Here is a 27086-nt window from a genome sequence, read left to right on the forward strand (position 1 = left end):
CTTGGGAAAACAGTTATCTGCACATCATGAGCATTCATTAGATGAGCCGATGATGTCATGTCCCCACTTAACCTTATCTTATGTTATTACATGAAGTCATGATATTTCTTATTTTCATTCGTGTAAGTGTGTATGATTATTTTACCCAATTAATCAGTTGTCAATCCATTGTTTTAATTCTTGGTGGACAGAATTTCAATAAATATGATTTAAAGTACAAAAGAATAAGTGGGGATATGACATAATCAGCTTGCTCGTTGCATATTCATGAAGAACATGCATAGAACTGTTGCACTGAAATAGTGCCAAATTTTTGAAAATACCATAACTTTGTTTATTCCTTGTTTGATTTTCATGAAATTTTTTGTTTGTCTGTTTTTACCTTTTGTTGAAATTATGTTATTTCCAGCTTGGTGGTACTCCCGTTTAAGTCAACTGCCTCTTGGAAATAGGTTGTTCCATGCAGGATGCCTTTGAATATTAATAGGTTCATAATAATCAGGGCTATGTGTCGATGTACATGTAAATTGTCATGGATTCATTTTAATGAGCATTGATAAACTGTATTTTTGTAGGTTTTTATCATGGCTTTACTTTATACAGGAAATGTGTGCTCTCATTTCTTTACACATGTATGTAGATATGAAAAATGATTATCCAATATTTGTGAATTTTGATAAAAAAATTGTTATAATTCTGATTACCAAGATACCATCTTTCATTCTCTAGATTTGTTTAAGAGTTGTTTAAACTGGTCTGATATACCTTTTCCTTCAACTTATGATGTTGTAAAGGAAAATATACTATATGCCCACCAATAGGCTAAATATTGAAGATTTTAAGATGCTTTGTTTTATGAGAGTCAGAAGGTCATTACAGTTGGTGTTGGAAGGGTTGATACTCTAAGTGAATTAATGTCCTTCTGGCTTTCAGCCTGTGGTATCAGTTGTCAGTAAACATGCAATCTGTCCCAGATACAGACTCCATCAAGTGTAGTTCAAAATGAAATACAGGAACGAGAATGAGAATGGAATCTGCTTATCCATCCCATGTGATTTCTTCACCTTGTAAACATGTTTATCTCTTTTGCCATTTTTCAATTTTGAGTTCGGGTACTCTTGGGACTTTTTTAAAGGGATGTTTACCCAAGTCTAAGTTTATTTTAAGAAAAGCGGTTAATTATAGTAACATTCTGATGGTTTGATGACAATCCATTGAAGAATATTAAAAGAGTTAAATTTTTTTAATGGTCCGAGCTTGGAGCGTGCTCATCTGTTATATATATGTATATTTTGTTTTTATAAAAGTGTGAATATAATGTCTATTTATATACTAACTGCACAGATAATGATATCATTTTGCTTTAAAAAGTCTCCTTGCTGCAACTATAGACTTTCTCTGTTAAAAAAATAGCTTGAATAGCATTGCATTTTTTTTCTTCATTTATTGTTTTCATCATGATTTGCAAAATGATCTTTTGATACCCGGTACTTTTTTTCCAGTTGTTACATTACAGTGTGATATTTGTTATAGGTGTTGTGGATCCCATTTAAAAATGGACATTGTTTATTTCTAAATATATCTGTTTATGAAGACAGTGGCATGGTTCATTTTTCTCTTTAAAAAAAGGGGGCATTTCTCTCTATCCTTTGCCTCCAAACATTCTCCCATCTCACACCTTTCTTTCTACTTTTCCTTGTCATTTCATTCACTATTTACCTTCTTTACATTAATGTAAATTCTATATTCCATCTCCTTTCTCAATCATATATGTCCTTTTATTTATCATTCCTTTGTCTTCTTTTGGTCCACAGATTTATATTAAAGCTCAAAGGTATTCACAATGGCCAAGAGGGGAATAGCAATGATAACAAACTAGCCGTGTTGTGGTGAGTTCAAAGCCAGCCTTTCTGAATGATCTATTTATCTAGTAGGATGGAAGATCTGATGTTCAGACACTTGAGCAGACAAAACATCATCTATTGCTCCAGAGTTTTATCAAAATTTGTGTATGAAAACTGTCCAAATAATTGTAAATATTTGTGCTTTGTAATATTGTCTGATTTTTTTTTTCAATCAGTGAATGAAATATTGACTGCAAGTTCCTGAAATTACCATCTATAGACAAACAACCTGTCTGGACATACAACATCAATATATATTCTGCTTTGCGTATGTCATTTAGTGAAAAAAGAGTAAAGATAAAATATATGTGAAACAACATGGATTGTAATTTGAATAAGTGGAATTTTGCAGATTACAGCTATCGTAGTTCAACATACAATTGCTCAAGCTAAAAAGGCGCTGAGCATGAAATTACATTCCAGTGAAAATCCTGCTTCAAGAAGTAAGATAAGAAAAGTTAAGTTAACATTGTATGACGTCAATTTTCTTCTCTTTGCAGCTACCGTTGCCAAGCGTTGCTCAACATGCAAATGTTCAAACTGAAGAGGCAGTCAGCCATGAACCTGTCGAGGGCACTAACCGAGCACCTCAAGGGTACATCGTCAAAACCTCAACCTCCGTTACAACAGAATCCTCCTTCTTGGAACACGTCGTCTAGGTAGGCACCAAGCTAGAGGTTCTGGGGAGTATTCCATTGAGCAGTTTATTTGTGATTTTCACTGGTGGTCCTTATAAGCTACCAAAATGCTTCTGATTGGATGAGAACAAAATTGAAAGTGAAAATCACAGACTTGATGCTTTGTGAAAAGCTCCCCTGGATGGTCTTTCTCAAAGCTGTTGAATTTTATTTCAATTCAATTCATTAGAGGAACAATCACAATATATGATAAATCTGAATGAGAGTTGTAATTTCAGTGTCATTAGTTGAAGTTGTTGTATGACATACATGGTAGAAAAACATCAAAGGACAAGTTTACCCCCAGAAAAGGTTTGTTTGAATTTGAATGAATAATTGAAGGACAAGTTCACCCCAACAAAAACTTGATTGAATAAAAAGAGAAAAATTCAACAAGCATAACACTGAAAATTTCATCAAAATCGGATGTAAAATAAGAAAGTTATGGCATTTTAAAGTTTCGCTTATTTTCAACAAAATAGTTATATGAACGAGCCAGTTACATCCAAATGAGAGAGTTGATGACATCACTCACTCACTATTTCTTTTGTATTTTATTATATGAAATATGAAATATTATTATTTTCTCGTCATTGTCATGTGAAATGAAGTTTTATTCCTCCCTGAACATGTGGAATTCCATTATTTTAACATTTTGTGCTTCAGGCAAGGAGGTCCTAATCGTCAAATTCGTACAAATTGAAATATTGTATAATTCAAACAATAAAAAACAAAAGAAATAGTAAGTGAGTGACATCATCGACTCTCTCATTTGGATGTAACTGGCTCGTTCATATAACTATTTTGTGGAAAATAGCGAAACTTTGAAATGTCATAACTTTCTTGTTTTACATCCGATTTTGATGAAATTTTCAGCATTGTGCTTGTCTGATTTTTCTATATTGATTCAAATCAACATTTTTCTGAGGTGGACTTGACCTTTAATAATCACACAAATGTTACCAAAAAAATAAAAAAATTGAGGTAAAATAGGAGTGTTATGACAATGTAAAGTGTTGCTCATGGAAGAGAGATTATTAAAGGACATCATGGGACGTATACAAATGAGAAAGCCAATGTCACACGTTTTTTTACTCACACGTATTTCATTATATGAAATTCAGAATAATTCAATTGCACTTGCTTGGTGGTGGTCTTGGCATTTGATATCCATATGAAATGCAAGTGTATTGTTTTAGTATTATTGAGGTTATTTGGGGGGGGAAGTGACATTTATTTTGTCAGAAAATTAATATAGCAATATCTCTAACTGGTGGGATTATTTAATAGGCAAAATCAATAGAAATGAATATGTTGAACTGTGGGGGTAGATATAATTGGAACTATAGCTTGTTGAGTGGGATGATTTTTAAGAGGGAAAAGACCTTATTTAATGCAGGGGGGAGGCAGAGTAATTTTTTTTTTAATTATAGTATGTAGATACCTAGGGGTTGAGTGGGAGTGTGGGGGAAATCATGAACTCCATATCATAAATCTCATTTCACACGCATTATTCAGATTAACATTTAGTCTCCTCCATCAGACCCATAACTTATTAATATCCTTCTTCAACTTGGCTTAAACCATTTAAAAGCATGAAATGCAAAGGGGAAATTGGAATAGAGTCGCTGACAAAAAGAGAAAATTGAGAAGTAGTGTGTGGGAGTCTTTTAATAATGTAAGTTTTAATCTCTACACCATTATGGAATCAAAAACAGAGTCTGTGTGTTTTGTAGACTAGCTGCGTATGTTGCATCACTTAGGCTGGTAAGGAAATTTGATTTTCTTATTTCCCGTTGTGTTGTGACCATGATGTAGGAGGAATAGAGACATGGTATCAGGGTACCTTCTAAAGGTTATGTCGGGGTGCTGCTTAAAGGTTTCTAGACGGAATTCAAAGGAATATATCTCAATTTTGATTGCTTTACGGGCTTCCTTGCATTTACCAGATCATTTCTTTCAAGCGAATGTTTTCATATCGCGCAAAATACATAGGCAAAATTTCATGACTCTAATTGCTTTTTCTAAGTGGAGATGGACTGGAGAGCCCTGGGTTCCTAATTGTCTACAAAATGCTAAATATATGTGTTTTCTAACACTTTCTAAACTTGTCATATTTTGTTATATTCCTTAGATTCTTAATATTGCATTTATTCAATCTTCAAATCATTCAAATGAAAACATTTTTGGTTTCGGGATACAATGTACTGGACATTAGTCTGACATTGATTTTGTTTGATGATCCTTTAAGTTTAAAAGAAGTAAAAAAAATATGTGTAGAAAAATTTGAATCACTTTCCCCTTGCAGATAGACCAAAAGTTGCAGGCCTTTGGAAATGTGGTATAAATTCTTTGTTTGCATAACCTCTTCAAGAATCATGCCTTTCAATATTTTGAAGGTCATTTTCACAGTTGAAATGTGCTGATGTTAAGAAATTCAATCGCACTATGTAATGAAATTGGAATCTACTTTCAGATGTACATTTCAAATTTCACCTGTCAAGTTAAAGTTGAAAAGTACTCTTGAAATAAACACAGAATTTTTTCACAGAGAGTGAAATTTACATTCAGTTTGTAAACAAGCAGGAATCCAGGTCACAGCTCAACCTATGATTGAGTCTTGGCTTTACTAGAATTCATTCACATGAGATCAAGACATTTGGATGCGTCTGGTTGATCTGCTAAAATCTTTCCAAATTCTCTGATTATTTGATCGTGAGCTTGTTTCTAAGAAGCATTTTCCAAATCTTTTTCATAGATAACAATTTTGTTGACCAGCTTTTACAATGAAAAGCTTCAAACATGTATGGTCTAGGTGATAATACAGAGAGAGTGCTTTAAATGTTGGCACATTTGTTATGCGTATTAGGTACATTTTACATATTTTAATTGTAGGAAGTCATGTAGGATTGTCTGTTGGATGTCCATGGAGTTAAGAAGAATAAATATACATCACTACTGTTTCAAGTTAACAAATTCTATGCACCAAACAGCACAGATGACTGTGATCATTAATTCAATAGCAACATTGAGCAGCATTGTCTTTGAAACAAGCTTTGAAACTTAGCTCACAATATTCTTAAATAATTGCCGTCTTGTCCAGATTGTAACATATACGGACATACATTTACTGGAATATAATGCATTAATGTACTTATTTGATAATGAAAATATTTAAATTTCAATATACTAACCTATATAAGGGTTGTCTGGAGAAAAAGTAATAATAATAGGTGGAGGCGCCATGGTCTAGTAGTTAAGACTCTTGTCTTTCAATCTGAAGGATGTACTTTCGATTCCAAGCCATGGTGTGTTTCCCTTCAGCAAGAAATTTACCCACATTGTGCAGCACTCAACCTAGGTGAGATAAATGGGTACAGGCAGGAAGTAATTGCTCAAAAAGCTGTGCGCACCAGAATCGGTAGACTAGCTAAGCTGGGGTAATATAGGAGTACCTTGAGCACCTAGCAAGGGGGATATGTGCGCCATACAAATCCTATATTATTCATTTATTTATTATTTTATAATCTTTTACCACCCTTGCAGGTACACAGGCACCCCGTCCCCCGTCTCTCCTACCCCCTCCCCAGCGGGTAGCGTTGGCTCGGCCTGCAGCATGGGTTCGCAGGGAAGTGCCTCCAGTGACCTTGTCCCTTCTCAGACGTCGGGTGGCGGCCCAGCCCCTCCCTCCGGCCCCGGGGCTAAACTGTGCAATGGGTTGAACCCGCAGTCGTCGACGGTAGCCATGCCGCAGCATATCGTCCGCATCATGTCCAAGTTCCTCACCTATTCCAACTACAGTCTCTACAGCATACAATATTGGGAACAGGCTGATATCCTCTCTGAAGAAAATAAAGGTAAGATACACCCCCTTTAAGCTCAAGTTTAATAAGTGGTCAAACATCAGTGCTGTTTTTATAGCCAAAATCCCACTATTAGGGCGCTGAGCTTCTTTTCATTGCAGCTGTTCTGCATTCCTCATTGCTTTGATGAAATGTGATGGTTTGGAACGAAAAGTTGCTTGCAGGATTCCTACAGGAAGATGCGACTCTGCTTCTCTTTCATATAGCTCTTGTAAGTCGCGCATTAAATTACGAAGTCAAATATCTGCCAAAGTCAAAGCTAATTTTTAGACCAGGGTAATTAAGTATGACTTAGAGTCACACTGAAATGTCTTGTTGCCGTGGTATATAAAACATGACCGCATTGGTCATATCATGCCAAGAGGACGCGCACTACTGCGTATTAATCAATTAGATTGCGTAATACATGTCATGTACGTGTCAGCATTTAACCCTATCTAGGCCGGGGTATTTTGGGAGTTCCTATGGGGGGGGGGGGGGGCCTCCCAGGCCCCCCCCCCTAAGATCTCGGCCGTCGACCGCGCGATCGCGCCGAAAATTGGCACGCGGGTTGTCTGGGACATAATCTACAAGATTGTATAGTAATTTATTTCATGCGAATCGCTATTAAATGATTATGCTAATTTATGCGTAATTAGTATGCGAAATCATACTTTTTCCTCTAACTCCCTAAATAAAGCTCCAAATGTACTAATTTTTGGTATAGAAACTCTTTGTGGTGTCCTTAGCAAGAATACATGAAAAAAATTGTGATATCAAATAATTTTCTTATGTATTATATTGTTTTTTGCAATTTCTTATGTATTTCTTTGTTTTTTTTACCTTTTGTTTTTCATTGTTTTTTCAGTGAAATTTGTTGGGGACTCTTCTGTGATCATAAAAATCATAACATGAATAAATTTAGACTAGCAAAACTAAAAATAATCATACATTTATGAAGTTTGGTTGAAAACACAATTTGCATTGACTTTGTACATGAAATCACGTTTTTGAGCAATTTTCGGTCTGACATGCACTTACATAATGTTGCGTAATTTCGGAACCACGTACCCGGGTCATGCAAAATTGGTCTCAAAAGTTGCGCAAGACTTGAAAGTAAAAACTCAGCGAGCGGCGCGGTCAAAAAATTTCGCACGGCGAAAATATTGCGCGATTCGTTGAGGGGGGGCCTCCGAGGCCCCCCCCCCGGCCTAGATAGGGTTAAGTGTAACTCTACGTCATACTTTAATCTTTGTGAAACACCCCCCTGATTATTCAAAACTATGTTTAAAATACCTCTTCTACTTTTGGTTTCTCATACATCAAACCATTTTTTGTGGTCCAAATAAATTGACTGTGCAAAGTTCCCTGTACTCTGATTATTTTTTTCACTGAGATTTTATTGTTCTCTCTTGACAGACTTTTTCCGTGAGTTAGCACGAGAGTGCGGGGAGCTAACACTTCACAGCAGTACTCAGGATCTGGTTCACTATGTCCGTAGAGGGCTCTCTAATCTCAGACGCTTGTGAAACGGTGTACAACACCGGTGTTAAAAAAAAACAAGAGTGCTATCCTAACCGTGCTACTGAGCTGGTGTATTTTAATGGACACAGTGACACCGTACTTCAGTGCTAAAGCCTAGAGGACTATTAACATGCCGGACACGGTAACACCGTACTTCAGTGCTAAAGCGAAGAGGACTTTTAAACGTGCCATAGAATGGACATTGCGCTACCAAATAAAATGAGTTAGAGTGCTATTGACTAGAAGGACCTGCCACCGCTGTATGCAATTTCTAAAGAGATGATTCAGTTGGCGACCAGCAAGGATGCTACCGGAGCTAAGCACCAAGTATTCCTTCTGCAGCTGAGCAGAGTCAACTCGGTGCTAATTGAAACCTGATAGAGCTTATGTTCATGAATACCTCCCGATGCACTGAGGCAACAAGACCTCGTATAACAGGGGCCTGTAACACCAAGTCTGTTGATTGATCATATAGTTTATTTGGATGCTTGTTTGCATATAAAATCAAATGAAAAATTTTCCCTATGATCAAGAGGTGAGCTTTGTGTAAACAGGGCCTTGATGGTGGTAAATCCGCTATTTTGCTTCACTTAACGACCTTCCATGATCACAAAAGACCATGGACAGGATATTCTGGAAAAAAGATTTTGTATGTTTTAATGGATAGACATTATCAAGTGATATTTTGGACAAACCCTATCTCTTCATCTCAAAAAAAAAAAAATGAAGTCACTTTGTGAAATCAACGATACGACTCCCTCGTTTGATATAGCAAAATGGCAACCATGATTTTCTTATTTTCCTGAACAATGAACTTTTTATTTATTTATAGAGGTTTTGTTGCCCTAACATTTTTTATTGATTTCCAATGATCAGGCTCTCTGATGGTATAACAAGAGCTTGCAGCTCTAGTCATTGTCATACCTTTTTTTCTCCAAACTGGTAATTAACTCCTTACATTCCAGGCTAGGAGGGTGGGAATTTAATTTTGACTCATGTATTTGATATATTATTCCCATAGATATTGAAGCAAAGGGTTAATTATGATTGCAGAAATTATAGGTTTAAAAAAATCCATGAAGAGTAATGAAGCTAAATTAATGATTTGAAACTTTGATTATCTTTTAGAGGGTATTCAACTGGAAGAAAATAAACTCTTGCATCAAGTTGGAGAAAATTTGTTTTATACCCAACTTGATCATGTAAAATGCCAAAGCGAGATTTCTTTGAAACCATGGAATCATTTTTTGTTGGAAGACCCAAATATGGAAGACTAATAGCTAATCATAGGGTTATACTTGATCTCACTCAAATCATGTTTTTGAATTATATTATAGGTAAACCTTGTTATGATCTATCTAATAGTGTAAGAAAATTGAAGAGAAGAGAAGTCTTGAAAATGTACAGCGGAAGAAATCAAATATCGCAACTATTTTTTTTTTAATAAGAAGAAATATTAAAATTTATTAGATTTGTTTTATAAGATGGATTGAAGGATTGGATTGAGTTCTCAGTGAAATAAAGAATTCATATCTGATCACAAGCAATTCTGTAGAATATGTAAGTGTAGCCCCTGGTAAGTGGACCTTCAAGAGATATCTTTTTTAATAATTATTTGTTTTCTATTTAATCTTAAGAGTTGTAATGCACTCAATTATCATGTATTGAGCAGTTCATGATGGGAATTGAGCAAAATGGGGGGTCAGATGTACGCATAAGGTCGATTATTTTACACACCTGCCCAACACCAATCATATAATTTTTTTATTATAGTTTTTCTCTCTAGTAAAATCTATTTTGTTAGTAAAAGAGCAATTAAGTAATCATTCAATTGCATTTGATATTTTCTATTTGTAAATTTGAATTCTGTAATTTTGCATTTCAAACTTATTGACATCAATCCATAGGAACAGTTGAAGTTCCCTAAATTTTATTTTTATATTTCCTATCGTTTTGAAGAAAACCAAGTTTGCTTCAAAGAACTATGCGAAGGAGTGTATTTTTGATCAAGCGAATAAAAAAAAGACCACTGTTGTAACAATAATGATTTTATTATTAGTTCAAGGTCCCAATCTGGTCAAAAATATACTTCTGAGATTATATCAACTCTAACTTTCAAATTGTAATGTACACATTGCCCGAAATATTTTGGACAAGAGCATGTGATGAATATGTGCCTCATCAAGTCTTATCCAAAGTTCTAGCTATTTATTTTATTTACACTTACACCATCTTTACCACTTGGTGTAAGACATTTATGCAGGCTCTATAATCAATCTGGCAGCATGGGTATTAGAAATATCCTTTGGAGTCAGTCTGTTGTAAGTTTTCATGCACAAAAGGATAGATTTTGGTGGCAGCAGGCTCTCTGTAACAAACCGTTATATCAGGGGCCCCATCTTACAAAGAGTTGCAGTTGATCCGATCAACCGTAAACTATGGACGACCAGCAACGTCAACATCTAAAATGCAAATTTGTTCAAAATATATTCTAGATATGATGTATATTCATACATTCATCATTGCTTCGAGAACTCAGTGTGCTTCTCTTTGTTTACAAAGGACATTGTGCAAATTTCCTGAAGAAAAAAAATACGGTGTGGATGGATTTCCTTAGAGTTGAGATTGATTGGATCAGTCGTGACTCTTCGTAAGACGGGGACCCAGGGCTGTGCCAATTCTGCTTCACCTTGAAGTCAACAAATATCAGTCCTGGGCCCTGTAACATAAACAGCAGTGATTGATCGTGGGCACTGATTTCTACGATTGATTCCATTGATTATTGTGTATGATTAATCATAAACTCAGCCCCCAGGATCAGTCCTCAAGCTTGATGTTACTGTAACCAGGAATGGTGAGATAATGTTATCACATAAAGTAAAAACGAAAATTACCACATCTTTCTAGCATCTGTAGATGTCAAATTCCCCTTGAGATACGACAATAGACGGTCTGTAAGCATGGCAAAAAGATTTTCATTATTTTGCATAGCTTTGGTTGTAATTGTTTATTTTGTACCAGAAAAAAAACACATTTATTTAACTCTGAAAGGACAAATAGGTGGGATGGGGGGGGGGGGGGGGATCGTGCCCCCTCCATATTTTGCACGATTACTCTGTCACATCATTCCAAAGCATGCAGAGATAGAGCTGCATAATTGAATAACCTTTTCTTTAAAGTCTCGCACAACTTTTAAGACCAAATTTACAATATACAAGTATAGCATCACGATGCCACATGACTTTTTGTGAGACAATGTCGTGCCAAAAAGGGCTAATTTTTGTGATTTGTATACATAGTCAATGGAATTCTTATAAGGCTTATTCTTCATTTTAATCGGTCTGCTTAATTTATGGTTAACATTTGTTAATAAATGGTCTGGAATTGTTTTAATTGAATGCAAACACATACAAACAAATATAAGAAATTCTAAGAATGAATATACTCATAAGCCAAATTTTTACTTTCCCCAAGTACTAGTACCATCTGCATAGATTAAAATTTCAGGTGAAATTGACTGTTGAATATGCATACATTTGGATAATTCATTTCAAGTTCAATATAATTATTTGAATTATTCAATATAGATTTGTAGTTAAAAATTTTGGCGCAGTTGTGCCGACGACTGCCAAGATCAAGAGTAGGCCATAATGCCCCCCCCCCACTCTAAAATAGCCCAGTCCTTTCAGGGTTAAAATAAGCATGAGCGGATAAACAATGAGTGCTAGACACAAAATGTCTCTATTATCAAGGTCAAATTACATAACCTTTGTAAGTTACAACTAATATGTATTTAATATTGATAATTAATTTGTTGGACCAGCTGCTTAAATTTTGTCACAAGTGACATGGTTGAGATCAGTTACTTAAAGAAACATTTGAAGCTCAACTATCACAGACAAGACAAAGACCTCATATCACACCAATTCACTGATGTGTGTGGCGAATCTACAGATAATGTGTTCATTGAATCTGCCAAGATAATCAAGTCAACTCAAAGAAGTGAGATTATCTCTTGATTAAAATAAAAACTTGCTGCAAAAGAATCTTGAGTCTCAACTCACAAACGTTGAAAGCGTGACATAGTCATGCCATTGTATATTTATATTTGTGAATGTTGTACATCAAGTGTGTAGAACAGGTTTTTGTCACATAAAAGAAAGAACAGAGTACGCATTGTAAATGTAGAGATATAACAAAAAAAAGCTTGTACAATTTTACTGTTGCTATTAATTGAATAATGAATGAATGAATATCTTATGTGCCACCGCTCTCTCAAAATTGTACATATTTATTCCACATTTTGTTAGAGAGGGTCGGAGGGCCAGTAGTCGTGTGACAGACAGGCTATTGCTTCCAAAATGTGCTATATTTGTGTAACTAGTGTATTTATTGCTGTACATGGGTCATTTAATGTTCGTCGTTTTTGAAATTGTGATCAGTTCTGTACCATTCTTTCCTTTCTTTTTAAGCTATACAGATTTTTTTATAGAGAAAGTATTTCAGATGTTGCATTTTCAATTTCACCTTTATTTTTTGGGGGGGATTCTTTTTAGATGCTGGCTGGTTGATGTATACAGTACAGGGTTAAAGTGTACCTCGCTGTCATATTCATATTATTCCCCTTTTATCCTATCTGAAATCTAAGAGTTTGTAGTCAAAGTCATATATATGATAAATATTCATGGCAATTGGTCTAATACGAAGTACAGAATCAAATTGTTTTTGTGCGAAGACTAAAAATGCAAAGCAGGGTTTAAAACATCATTCACCCATTCAGATTTATTAGCACATCTTCATATATCAGTACATATATAGCCCAGTACTTATGCCATAAAATTTTAAACACAGTTGTTTCAGATGACTCGGTTTTTTTAGGTGCCTTACAAGTTACATAGTGATCTCAAAATTTTTAGTCCACATTCCTTGCTTGCCCACATTTTTTGATGAATGTGCTAATTTTAGTGATTTAATAATTTCTCCCCATGGATTTTTAATGGTATGAATTGAGGAAAACAAAATCAAAACCAACTTGCACTTTTGAGTACAAGATTATTTTTTGCCAAGTGCTCATGCAATTTGCCTGCCTATAAAGTGCCAATATCGAAATGTATACTCTGATATATCAGGATTTATTCTGATGTAGAAAGAGATTATGTGAAATTTGCTATTTTGAGAAAAACAGAAGAAAAAAAAATGTGGTGCCTTTTTAATATGATTTAGGTTATCAGCCAGCCAGCAAAAAAAAAAAAAAAAAATAGATTTATATACAATAGCATATAGAGATACAGAAGAGTGTGGTATATTTACTTAGAAGAAAATAATAGAGATTTCTGTCTTTATATACATGTTTGCAACTGTTTTAAAATATGTAAAGGTCATAGCATAGGAAAGATTTTATTGAAGAGTGCTACTACTAGTTTTCATTTCTATAAACTTTCCTCATAAGTTCTGCCTATGCTTGAAGCTGCAAAGATGTTTTTGTGATTTTTTTTTGTCTTCCCCACCAAATATGTCAAAAATACCTCTTAAGAGAGATGGTTTTGAACCTTTCAAATGGAATGGGGGGGGGGGGGCAAAGTACTGAATGTAACATAATTAAGTGCCAAAGAAATGGGGGGGGGATACTTGTAAATTGACAATATTCACTAAATGAGCAGCATTATAATTACGGTACAGAAAATCAACACTGCCTTTTTAGGCAAAAGTCCCTCACCACTATGGATTCGTTCAAAGTAAAGACAAGGCTTAGTGTATAGGATTTTTTTTTATAAATATTTCATTCTGTTCTTTGTACAGCTTACATTCCGTTTCTAAATTTGTATTTATATTAAGCTGATACAAATATTTAAAACACCTACTGTAAATTTCTCTTGCACGTTTATTTGTGAATGTCAACACCCGTGTTAACAAATATACTTTCACCTTATGACAAATCAAAATGGACTTAATGTATGGTTTTATTGTGTTCTAATTTCATTACTAATAATATTCTTGCATATCATTAACAGTACACAAAATCACCCTCATTCACATCTCTCTCATTCAATAAATAACAACCATTCATGGCATTCATTTTGAATGTATTTTATAATCAGTTTTATACATTTTCACATATGCATCTCTCAAAAATACACCTTAAAGGGAGGTTCACCCTGACAAAAAGTTTATTGTTGTAAAAATAGCAGAAAAAAATAATAAAAAATAATAAAAAATATTGCCAAAGGTTTGAGAAAAATTCATCAAATAATTAAAAAGTTATTAGAATTTCAATTATTTGATTTGTGACGTCATATGCGAGCAGCATTCCTACATAGTGAATGGTGAAAAATCAATGAAATGTCATTTTCTCAGAAAATTGAAAATGGTTTTCACTGTACCTTTTGTATATCAAACCCGATCGTGAATAGAAAACAAAATGAAGTCAGGAACCATACAAACTTTGAAATTCATGCATTTCATGTTACATAACACATGGGGCAGCTGCTCGTTTATAACGTCACAAATCCAATACTTTGAACTCTAATAACTTTCTTACTCTTTAACAGATTTTCCTCAAACCTTCACCAATTTTTTTACTATTTTTACAACAAAGTTTTCGTCAAGGTGAACTTCCCCTTTAATATTCTACTCTCTGATGTCATGTTATACAGTGGGTCCTAGAAAAAGGTATTGCCAAAAAACATGTCATGTACATTCTCTTCTTAATTCATGTATTCATATTGAGAAATATTTGGTCTCAAATAGATTTAATTATAGTAATATTTTGTTCTGGAAAACACTATATAAATAACACTATATAAACATGAACACCCCCTGAGCCGTAACTATTGCAAAAATGTTATTTCAAAATAATGACAAATTTTCACAATAAAACTGATTTATCTGAAAAGCAAGGGCTTATACATGCAGATCATTGATTATAATTAAACTGCAAAGGTTTATAAAATTTTCCCCAACGATTAATCCAATGTCCCAAATTATGTTTTCAGATCATATAATCATAGATGGATGTCAAATTGTATTTATTGAATGAAACCATCACTCACTTATTTTCCTTGACTTAGTTTGTGTTGTTTGATGGACTGTGTATACATTTACACGTACAACTATGCATACTCATTAATATCATATTTTTCTATAGAAAAAGAAATACAACAAAACAAAGGTTTATTACACTAAACCAAAGATTGCTTTGAAATATAAAACTGATAATCTTTCATAGCTAAATCTGATCTGCCCCCTCCCCCCCAAAAGGAAATTAATGCCACTACATTCCAACTGATTCAGATGGACATATTTGGCAGCTAATACAAGACTTATAGTGCTTTCACAACAGCCACCGTACCCAGCGACCAATCGGACGTGCTTTCACATCTCCGTCAAAATCTGGTCAGGCCCAGAGCCATCGGTTGCTGTAAGTTTGTGCACATCATGATATGCGCATATTTTACGCTATGCACATTAACATCACAGAGGATAAATAGGGCATTTCGATCAGTTGCTGAAAACAATGTGCTTTCACATCAAGCTAGCATCGGTCACGATTGCTCGCTAAAGTACCTCTCGGACTGTTTTTTACCAAAACGAACGGTCGCTGAGTACGATGAAATGTTTATCGGTTGCTGCGACTGTATACAGCTACTGTACCTTGATGTGAAAGCAACATTAATTTAGAGGTTTGAAACAGAAATAAAAATGAATAAAAATAAATAAAATTCAGATAGACTGGGAATGGGCTTAGTCCAGGGCTAGGCATAGTTTGGGACTAAAAAAAAAGGAGTATGACAAGCCAAAACCTGTGTTGAAAAAAAATTAAGCATCCATGCAGGGCATTGTGGGAGCCTAAAATCATGATAAGTACCAGGGCTGCAATTAACTACAACTTGACATGGGTCTATGAAACAACTTGTATGTCATGTTCTTATAAACCGAAGGCAATTCATGCATACTTATATCAACTTTGTCAAATCCTACATGATACCCATGCTCTATCAACTGGGCCATGCGAACAGTCAAATGTGTGTGTTCATTTTCAGCTGTAAGTTCCTCTACTGGAGTCCAGGCTGCATTTGTCAGCTCCGTGGTACATATATTAATGTCAAAGGTCACGGGTTTGAGGCGAGTGACGACGTAGATGTCCGAACGACCGAACGCACTGGGAACGTTGTGTTGCTGACGAAAGGCCAAGACTCCCTGAAATTCTATAAAGAGACATGAGGGAAAAGAAAAGCCTTAGCCAGTGGTCTAATGAATAAAAATAGCGCACTCAACCCATGGCAACAAGCATTAATTTGGCACACTGCGACAAAAGCGTGCAATGGCATTGGACATTCTTTTGATCGATGCGGTAAATTAGGCATGATTCATACAATAAATCTGCATAAACCATGGGATCATCCGATGGTTTTCAAAACCACCTTTGTTAATTTGGGCCTATAACTCCCAAATGTTGCAAGCTGATCATCAACACCCCCCACCCCCCAATAAAAAAAGATTGTCCAAATGTACATGTCTTCAAAATACCTGTTTGGATACCAGTTTCCTCCAGGACTTCTCTCATAGCAGTCTCGGGAATATCTTCTCCTGGACATGAGAAACCTCCCGGAAACTTCCAACGTGCAAGCTTTGAAATGAAAAAGAAAAAGTACCATTTACAAAGATGGATTTCCATTGAAAGGATAATGCATCCTGAATCAAATAAATTAAAACAAGCATACCATTAAAATAAACAAAAATGAGAACATTTTTGCATCAATCTGATTGGAAAGTTGTATTAACCGCGTATACTAAAAAGTGTCCAATACTAATTGCGCACTTTTGTCACAGTGCGCCACATTGACGCCTGTAGCCATGGTCAAATGCTTTATTTTATTCATGAGTCCACTGTTTTGAATTATGAATGAGTCCACTGTTCAAACCAATGGACCCATGAAGAAAATAGCAAACACAATCATGGAAACAAGCATCACTTAGTGCACTGTGACAAAACATTGGACATTTTTCAATATTTTTTTCAATATACATGGTAAATTAAGAGTAATTTATACAGGAAATCTGCATAAACCATGGGTCAATCTACAGTTTTCAAAACCATCTTTGTGTCTGTGAATTTGGGCCTTATGTTTAAAATATTCTCTACACTGATGCATACTTGGCATTAGAACATATATATAATACCCTAGCTCCCCAACAATAGCTGGCGCTCTTTACCAAAGATAGTGTTATCCAAGTCTTAGCGTAGTATGTCAACCATTCATAAGAGGCAAGTTTTCTTTTGCACTAAATACAACTCATATTTTAAAATCATTCAATATCCCATTACAAAAACAAAGGCCAGAATCAATGATAAATATGAAAGGAAAATACAGATGAGATTACATCCTCTTATCCCAATGTTCCCTGACTATACAGGGCATCCCAGAAAAAAAATTATTGATGCTATATCATAACAAATATAATTTACATTAACTAGCTTTACCACAGTCTCTAATTTCATCCCACATAACTTAATAATAATAGAGTGTAGAGTGCTCAAGGCACTTTTCAAGAATTTTTCTAGAAATTAAAAGAAATGTATAAGGTGTCTTTTATTTTTTTAATTTCAGAACTTAGGGGATTACTAAATCATGCATGAATGATTGAAAAAAATATAAAGGCATGACACAAAGAAATTATTTGGTAGTTGACAAAAATAAGCTTCTTTATTTATTCTTCATGAGTAAGCATTTGATTAATTAAAAATTATAGAAATGCAATTATTATTTCAAAGAAAAAATACTTTTTGTAGTCCCTCGTGATATTCTTTGATTGGGTTATCAAATTAAAGAGCAGAACTTTTCAGACGTGATTTTCAATTTGAAATTCGCTCAAGTTACTCTTTGGTATAATATCTTTAAATGTTTTTGATCACTCATAAATGAAAGCAGATACTCTAAAGGTTTACAGTGATAGGTGGATTGTCAATCATATCTGTGACAAAATAATAATAATAATTGATATTGATAATCATCAATAATTCTTGGTTTTGCTTATTCTGAGATGCACCTTATTTCTTTATTTGGTGGCCCGAAAGATTTGAATTGGGTACATTGGCAATATCACCTGCTATCCAAGGGCATAGGCTGGTTTGAGCATGGGGAGGTGGAACAGAAGTGGTATGGAGGGTGCACATCTTGGAGAGGTGGATCTATTAAGTTTGGAAAATCAGCTTTGGAAAGTAGAAGGGGAACAAATTTTGTTTCGCTTGCCAGTTTCGGAACTCCTTTGCCTCAGTGGGAAGGTGCAGCCTACCCCTTGCTACTGAAAATCCTTAGTTCCAGGTCAATAAACTAAATAAGAGACATTGATACTTACCCTGTGTTTATCTTGTATCATGAGTACTTCTCTTTTCTCTTCATTTAGGACGAAACCTGATAAAAGACAAAACAGAACATTGTTAAACATTTTCAATACAACATGAACTTGGAGATTCTCTCTAAAAAGCATACCCGGTAATAAAAGGGTACATTGCCAATTCCTCTACTTACAACTTGTCCACTCACCTCTTTCATTTAGTCTTATGCTATTCCGTCCATCAACATTTGGTCTTAACAACCATTCGGTCCATTAGTTGTTTGGTCAAATTATCACTACGTCTAATCACCATTTCGTCTATGACCATTTCGTCTACCAATTGGTCTATTATCCATTTCATTTTCATTCATTTTGCACAATTTAGCACTTAGTCCAATTAGACCAAATGGACTAAATGGCCATTGGACCAACTGGTTATTAGATGGAATAGCATTAGACTAAATGAAAGTAGACCATGTGATGAGTGGACAAACTGATGGTAGACCAAATGATAGTAGACGAGTTGGCTATTGGACAAATTGGCATTAGACGAATCGGAAATAACCAATAAAAGATGTTTAATGGTTACAGCTTTTCACACTACATCACAGTTTGACAGGTCACTATAGAAATGAATAATTGTGAGGAGAAATTTAATAAGCAGGCTGCAGCAAAAACACAAAGAAACAAGGAGTGAGAGAAGAAGGTTACACAACATTGGTGGCGCTCTAGCATGAGTTTATATACAGCGATGAAATACATGTAGAACGAGAGATAGATGAGAGATTACAGATTAAACCTCCGGGAAAGGGAGAGAGAGAGAGAAGGGGGGTGGTGACTGACCATCTGACGAGTTAAATTGTCCCTCCATTGGGTCCCACAGGATGCCATTACCATTAACCGTTTAATGATTCTCTAGATTTGAGACCGGTGTCAGCGATAGTCATGGTGGTTCTTTCCATGTAGGAATGCATCTTTAGGCAGAGTTCATTCATTAAAGGACAAGACCAGCCCAACAAAAACTTGATTTGAATTAAAAGAGAAAAATTCAACAAGCATAACACTGAAAATTTCATCAAAATCGGATGTAAAATAAGAAAGTTATGGCATTTTAAAGTTTCGCTTCATTTCACAAAACAGTTATATGCACATCTCGGTCGGTATGCAAATGAGGAACTGATGACATCACTCACTCACTCACTATTTCTTTTGTATTTTGTTACATGAAATATTCTTATTTCTCGTCATTGGCATGTGCCATGAAGTTTCATTCCTCCCTGAACACGTGGAATTCCATTATTTTAACACTTTGTGCTTCAGGCAAGGAGGTCCTAATCGTCAAATTTGTAAAAATTGAAATATTGTATAATTCAACAATAAAAAACAAAAGAAATAGTGAGTGACATCATTGACTCTCTCATTTGGATGTAACTGGCTCATTCATATGACTATTTTGTTAAAAATAAGCAAAACTTTGAAATTTTCAGCATTGTGCTTGTCTGATTTTTCTCTATTGATTCAAATCAACATTTTTCTGAGGTGGACTTGACCTTTAAAGGAAGAGATCCAAGGGGCTATTGCATGAAATTACCATCTTTTGTGTCGCCAAATTTTTTTTAGATGAACCATAAAAAGTGCCTTTGTAAATTCAACTATTGAAATTATTTAGCTCACTTTTGAATCAATTTCATATGTTAACATAAGATTTTATTATATTTGTTTCATTCACTTTTCGATCAATGGATGAACAAAAAATCGTGCAAATGCAAGTACATGTATTCGGTGAAAACGACAGCTCATACAGCACAACATAATTATTTGGCGCGACATAAGAGGGTCCTTGCAATGATGCTTTCATTCAATCAGCCACAGACCTCTCGGCATAACACCATTAACATGAGGCTAACATAAAAGAATGAATCATTTTGTCTCAGAGTAATTTTTCAAACGATTTCATTACCGGACACTCCGACTGTATGACTGGCAAATGCTGGCAGACGAGACGGGCCGTCCTGTAACCATAGTGATAGTACTGCTTTGTTGTCTTCTGCATGATGGAAGTTGAATCCTTGTTTAGCTGCTAAGGCAGTCAGGTGACTTTGTGCAATAGGAATGTGAAGCCAGACGGCATTAAGACCCTCTTCTCGCCAACTGATGATGGAGTCTGAAAGAATAAGGATGAAGAAATATACAGTGTATAAATATAATTTACAAAAATTAGCTGCTCAGGATTTCATTGGCTAGCCAGAGAGAGGTGGGTGTGGATTGCTGCTCACCAGAAGTTTTGATGAGCAGAAAACCCAAGAAACATCTGACTGATACTAGTACACGTCTGTAGAACTCAATTACACACACACACTGATTTACATGCAGTCAAGTTTGATTGTGTCATGTCATCACGAAACAGGTCCGCATTGTTATATCCAATATGTTCTGGACCAGTCCACTCATTTCATCAAAATAATCTGAATTATCGCTTTTTTAAACGGTTGAAAGTACTATCAGCCAGCAGGAAATGGTTTTCTAGATCCCATTTACAAGCAACATGCAATTGATGAAAACAAGTGTCAGGCACCATAGAGAGTAAATGTACACTCGTATTAAATTATTTTTACTGTGCCAACCCCTCCTGGCGAGGTGTTTGTTGATTGAGTGGACTGGTCCAGAGAACACATTGGATATAAAAATGAGGACCTGGTGGGTGTTTCATAAAGCTGTTCGTGAAGTTACAAACGACTTCACGCACGACTGGAACATCTTCTTAGGTCATAACTTTAATTACATTAAGATATCACATAGCATAAGAAAGGATCACCAGTCGCGCGTAAAGTGATTTGTATCTTACGAACAGCTTTATGAAACACCCACCCGTTCATGACGACATGAGACAGTCATGACAAATTTGACTAAATCGGTGTATGTGTGTGTGTGATTGAGTTTTACAGACATTTATCAGATGTGATTATTTACATGAACATCTGTGATCAATCTTTAACTTCACCATCCAAGAAAGACATAACCTGGGGGGTGTTTCATGTTGCAGGCTAAGGGATAACTACATGTAAATGGGGTCTAAAAAACCACTTCTCGCCGGCTGATGGTACCATCAACCCGGGCCATCAACCTTGTAAAAAAGCGCTTGTTCAGAATGTTTTGATAAAATGATTATAAAAATCTAGCTTTTTTTTGCAAATGCTAGTACCGGTATTCATGCAAGTATTGACTATTCTATTGTTTTGTTTAAAAGAGAGATTAGCCAATGAACTGCATACTTTCCTCAAGAAGATGCTGGCATAACCACTACTTTTCCTCCTTCCTAAAAATACACATGAGACACACAGTGCAGGTCCAACATTTTGCACAGAAAAATTTGATTTCGATAATCATGATGTCAAACATCTGCTTTGGAAGGCCCTTTAAAATGGAGTCGTCATATTGCATTTCAAAGTTGACAGTTCCATCTGCCAGTGTAAACGTGATTTTAAGGCATTATTTATGTTAAACGTTGCCCCTAACAATGTGCATTTTACTGAGGAGAGTTACGGTACCCGAGTCCAGACTAATTCTACATGGGCGGAAATCCTATAGGGGGACGCGTCCCCCTACTCAAAATAGTAGGGCGGACACAATATCAAATGTCCCCCTACAATTTTTGGTCTTTTATGATGGAAAGTAATACATCATTCAAAATCGAAAGAAAACATGTATTTTAGATGAGATGACTTTATTTCTGGGTGATATCTTTTTTTTATTCTTGTCAAATTTATTTTGGTTGAAATGACCTTAGATTTGGGACGATAACCCTTTTTTTTGCTTGTCAAATTTTTCAGCCCCTTGTCCCCCCCTACCTGTGGCTTTGGGGAGAGTTTTTACACCCTTGTAATTTTATATAAATTTCAGGGGGCGGATCCAGCCTTCGCCAGTAGGGAGGGGCCCAGAATTTTGTTTTCAGCGATATTTTCCCCGATCAGCTGCTCGAAGATGATTTTAGGTTTCTGTGGAGGTAAAGTCCAATTAGTCACTTCTTAGCTTTATTCTTAAGTTATAAATCAACCTTAATATAATATCATAATCCATATATTTTACTAAAGAATGGAAATTTTAAGCACTTTTTGTAACTTAAACAGAATAGGTATATTTAAACAATTGATGCAAGTGCGAAGCACGAGCAGAAAATTTTGAGATTTAGACCTACTGAACGAGACATTCTATTCATGTTTTGTAAATCATGAAAAGGATGAGTAATTGGGGAACTTCCTAACATTAATAATGTGAGCGCAAAGTGCTAGCAGAAAATTTTTATATACATTTTGAACTGATAAAAAAGGTACCTATTAAGGACTGCTTGCACATAGCCAGGTGACGTATTTCAACAATCAAATAATGTGAGCGCGAAGAGCGAGCTAAAAAATGTTGACATTTCTACATAAAGAATGGAATATTTCAATCAAATTTTGTAATCATGTACAGGATAGCTATACAACTGATGCGAGTGCGAAGCGCGAGCGGAAAAAAATCAAGATTTAGACCTAAAAAACAGGACACTCTATTCGCTGGTTTTGCGCGCCCAACTTTGTGTGTTGTCACCCACGTCCGCATATGTGGATGTCATGTGACTTTTCTAGCCAATCAGACACAAGTACCCTGCGAGTACCGTGCAGACGGCACTTCGACAGAGTATATAAGGCCTGCTTTTACAAACTTTGCTCATTCTTCTGAGGACGACAAAAACACACTTGTCGAAACGTCGAGATTGGGTGGTCCTTTTCAGGACCAACATTTGCCCAAGAAAGATACATGGTGTACCGTGAAATCTACTACACTATTCTTCTTCGCCATGGAAACCTTCAGAAGTTACCGGTATATCACTATATTCATGTTTTGTAAATCATGAAAAGAATGAGTAATAGGGGATCTTCCTACATTAATTATGCGAGCAGAAAAATTTTGATATTGTGATCTGAAACTGGATGATTTAAATAGAGAAAAAGTTAAGTATCTGAATAAACATGTGCACTCGTTTCATATTTATGGTAGACCTAGAATCTATACAGGCATCATAAATATATCTTTTTTTCATGAAAATCAAAGCGAGCTCATAGTGTGAGCTTATAAAACTATTTGATATTCCGATCAATTTCAGCTCTATTTTTCAAGCACTTTGTAGGAAAATTGTGAAGTGGATATGGATCGCACTTAATAAAGAGCTGATATTTTAATTATTATTTGAGTTTTGACATAGGACCAGGCCATCCTAAGGACATGTCACCATATGAAAACAATGACTATCTTCCTATTCCTCTTGCTAAGCGCAATTTAATAATAATAATAATATAGGTTATTTATATTGCGCACATATCTACCTTGTTAGGTGCTCAAGGCGCTCCTACATTACCCAGCTAAGCTACGCGTTCACAGCGCACACAGCTTCTTGAGGAATTACTTCCTACCGGTACCCATTTACTTCACCTGGGGTGAGATCAGTGTAGATCAGTTTCTTGCTGAAGGAAATTACGCCATGGCTGGGATTCGAACCCTCAACCCTCTGTTTCAAGGTCCGAAGACAAATCCACTGGGCTACACCGCTCCACGATACAAGGTTGTATCAGTTTGTATTTAAGATACAAACTAATTATTAAATTATTATCTTAGGATATTCATTAATACCTAATGAGGGCACGAAATCTGATATTTATGGCCTTAAAACTGGACATTTCAAGCACTTTTATAATTATAAATAGGATGCATCACTTAATATATTTTTTACCATTAATGCAAGTGCAAATTGCGAGCCTTAATTTTTAATACACTGTCATGAAAAGGGGATTTTTAGTTTCTTGTATAATCAATATTGAGACATACTCGCCAATCAAAATGCAAGCTTGCAGCGCTAGCTGATACCTTTTGACAATCAGACCTGAAAAGGGATATTTTGAAAACTTTATGGAATACACAAAAATAATAGGAACATGATAAATCAAAATTAGCGAGCCAGTAGCGCAAGCAGAAAATGGTAATATTCAGACCATAAAACTGACATTTTTACAAAGCACTTTTTAAAAATCAATTTGTAAATCACACAAAAAATGAAAGTTCGATTTCCGAGATGAAATATGTTTTGTATCACAACTTCCAAACGTGATATTTAAAGTCCATATTGAACAAGATATGAAAATCACCTAACAGGCAATGCGAGTGTGAAGGCGCGAGTGTGAAGGAGCGAGCGCAAATTTTATATACCGTATTGACATGAAAGATTCTTTTTACTTTCCAAGTCTTCCCCTCATCTTATTTTATTCACTCGTCTTCCTCCTCTTCTCTTTAAAAACGACTGGTGATCCTTTGACTATGCTCTAAATAACCACCATAATGTTATATATCATTTACCACATTCACAAGAAAGGGTCACCAGTCGTTCTTAAAGTCACTAACCTTTAATACTAACAGCTTAATGAACCCAAACCAGGACAGGTGCTGGGTTGATTCTTGAATTTCACATGTAAAAATTACTTGACACTTTTTTAATAAAACGATGCAGTATTGGAGCGAGTTCCTCTTGCGACAGCTAAATTTAGAATTCATAGTGCTCTAAATAAGTTAAGAAATAACAAGTTAGATTTAGTATAGTCACGTATTGTATTACCAGACACTATTATGATTCCGGACGCGCATATTAGTGCATTAAAAAACAATTTCGTATCGTAAGACTTCCGCAATTCAATTTCACAGAGCAATACATAGAACAAGATTGCAAATACAAGGCGAAAAATCCAACTGTAACCTTATTTATCTCTAAAATGACAGAAAATGCTTAAAATATCATATACATGTAACATAGTTTGGTATTAACAATTGATATATTTTCTGACGGAAATATGGGCCTGATTTGCCGAATTTCAATCTCGTCCGCTCTTTCTGGTTTTAGACAGCTGGATATCTTTCGGCATGATGGTAACCCTCTTAGCATGGATCGTCGACTAGAGCCGTCGATGATCGGCAGCGCATCGATAGAACTTAAAGAGCGTCATGATAAGAGTTCACAAGCATAATATTGGAAAGTGCCATGGAACATGCAGCAACAAGAATAAAATAAAGTTATCAAACACGACTTTATTACCAATATCTAGCTGCTTGCCTTAGATTCGATATGAAAAAACAAAAAAAACTTAGAATTTATGCATGATGTAAATATATGAAGAAAAAAATCACACAAATTCTTTCTTACATCATTATAATGAAGAATATCTTTACCCGTCCGGAATCATGATGTAATTTGTCATGCACGAAAATAACTGTTTTTCGTGGAGGGGTATATGAGCTATGAGACCGTGCGATGCAAAGAAAACCGTTGGTAAATAAAAATAATTTTATCATATTCATAATTTTGGCCAAATCGTGGTTTCGGGAACCACTCGTCGATTTGTATACTCGCACGATTTGTATACAAAGCGAGGCTACGTGCATGTGAATTAAGCGCTGCGCACTGCTGTATGAATTTCAGACTGAAGTGAACGGTCATGACGGTGGTTCCCAATAATCATAATGCCATAATTTTCATATTTGGAATAGCAAGTGCAAATTTTTCTTGATTGTATTGTCTCTAGTTGTCATTTTTAAAGCACTGAAATAAAGGTTTCCGGTAATAGGATACACTGCCATACCATGGAGAACATCGCTGAACAATGCGTCGTTGACGTTGTAGCAGACGACTTGATTGCAATGTTGCGCAACATCAATCGTTACGCAATTGAACCGGTCCCTCGTTCCTTCCAAATATTTCTTGGCGTTTCCAGCAGTAACAGAACAAAACCTTCTTCTTGAATGAATTTCTAGGTAATTTGAGTTCCGTAGAAGACTTGCAAGACACGGTGGTTGCGATGTCCTAGAAAAAAACAGAGGAATTAAACTTCGCGCGAGCGAAAGGGTTGATTTTGCAGGCATTTTCACTTCCGGATTTATGGCAGGCGAGGCTGAAATAAAAATAAAAACAGTCTCGATCCCTACATCTGTTAGATTTAGATTTTAAACAACATTTTAAAATCACGTTAGGTGATGTTTTTCCTAAAAATAATATGATTTTATTCTAATTTGTTTCTTTTTTAATGAATTAGATGAATAAATTTAAAAAAAAAATGTCCCCCTAAGGCTAAGCCAGCAACTCTATCTCAAATGTTGTAGGCTAGGATTCAGACCTTTGTGTCAGGTATTCAGTGTACATAAAGTGCAAAGACATTTATGATTGCTATGATTGGTAATGGAAGGAGTCAATTTTTCGGAAATTAGAAGTGCCTATCAGCTGTGTTCTTGTCACATATAAATGGATGATTCAAAAAGCTCTGGGCATAAAGATTTATGTACATAACAGAGATAGGACTACATTAACATAATATTTCAATAGCGAATTGATCTGCAGACGCAGACCGGCCTCCACGGGGGTCTTCACACTAAACTAGCACGAATATATAACTTTAGAAATCGAAAGATACATGTATACATGTATGATAATATTAATGATAAAAATGCATAGTTACGTCGCCCATTTTTTTCACTTTTCATCCGCACATTTTAAGTTCCAATGTTGTTTTTTTTTCCTCTTTGAATCCCGTAACTAACATTGTGAAGGCCTACTAGCCCCTACTAGCATACCTCAAATTCACTGTACTTTTTTCTGTTGTAAGATACTGTAGCAGAAAAAAAGTCATAGAAAACGAACTTGCAGAAAAAAAAAGCAAGAAATAACATTGGAATAAAAAAAGGGTAATACGAAAGAACTGGGGAAAAAATCAGTTAAGAAAGGGAACAAA

General features: G+C 35.4%; 2 protein-coding genes across 2 annotated transcripts in view; one reads left to right on the forward strand and one right to left on the reverse strand.

Annotated features, from left to right (window-relative positions):
- LOC121430614 (AF4/FMR2 family member 4-like) overlaps positions 1-9632 on the forward strand; it is a 65421-nt gene extending 55789 nt beyond the window's left edge. The window contains exons 9-12 of the mRNA XM_041627963.1: positions 1815-1889; positions 2405-2563; positions 6128-6438; positions 7843-9632. Coding sequence (XP_041483897.1) covers positions 1815-1889; positions 2405-2563; positions 6128-6438; positions 7843-7952 — 655 coding nt within the window. The 3' untranslated portion in view covers positions 7953-9632. The remainder of the gene's footprint in view (positions 1-1814; positions 1890-2404; positions 2564-6127; positions 6439-7842) is intronic.
- A 5590-nt stretch (positions 9633-15222) lies between these two features.
- On the reverse strand, positions 15223-26271 carry LOC121430694 (nucleoside diphosphate-linked moiety X motif 6-like). The gene is made up of 5 exons (XM_041628086.1): positions 25944-26271; positions 20243-20446; positions 18304-18359; positions 16474-16573; positions 15223-16151 (listed from the first exon to the last, which is right to left on the reverse strand). The coding sequence occupies exons 1-5, from the start codon at positions 26221-26223 to the stop codon at positions 15823-15825; spliced, it is 969 nt and encodes a 322-aa protein (XP_041484020.1). The 5' UTR covers positions 26224-26271; the 3' UTR covers positions 15223-15822.
- Positions 26272-27086: the final 815 nt, after the last annotated feature.

Source organism: Lytechinus variegatus, chromosome 1 (assembly GCF_018143015.1).
Source record: "Lytechinus variegatus isolate NC3 chromosome 1, Lvar_3.0, whole genome shotgun sequence".
In the NCBI taxonomy this organism is placed as follows: Eukaryota; Metazoa; Echinodermata; class Echinoidea; order Temnopleuroida; family Toxopneustidae; genus Lytechinus; species Lytechinus variegatus.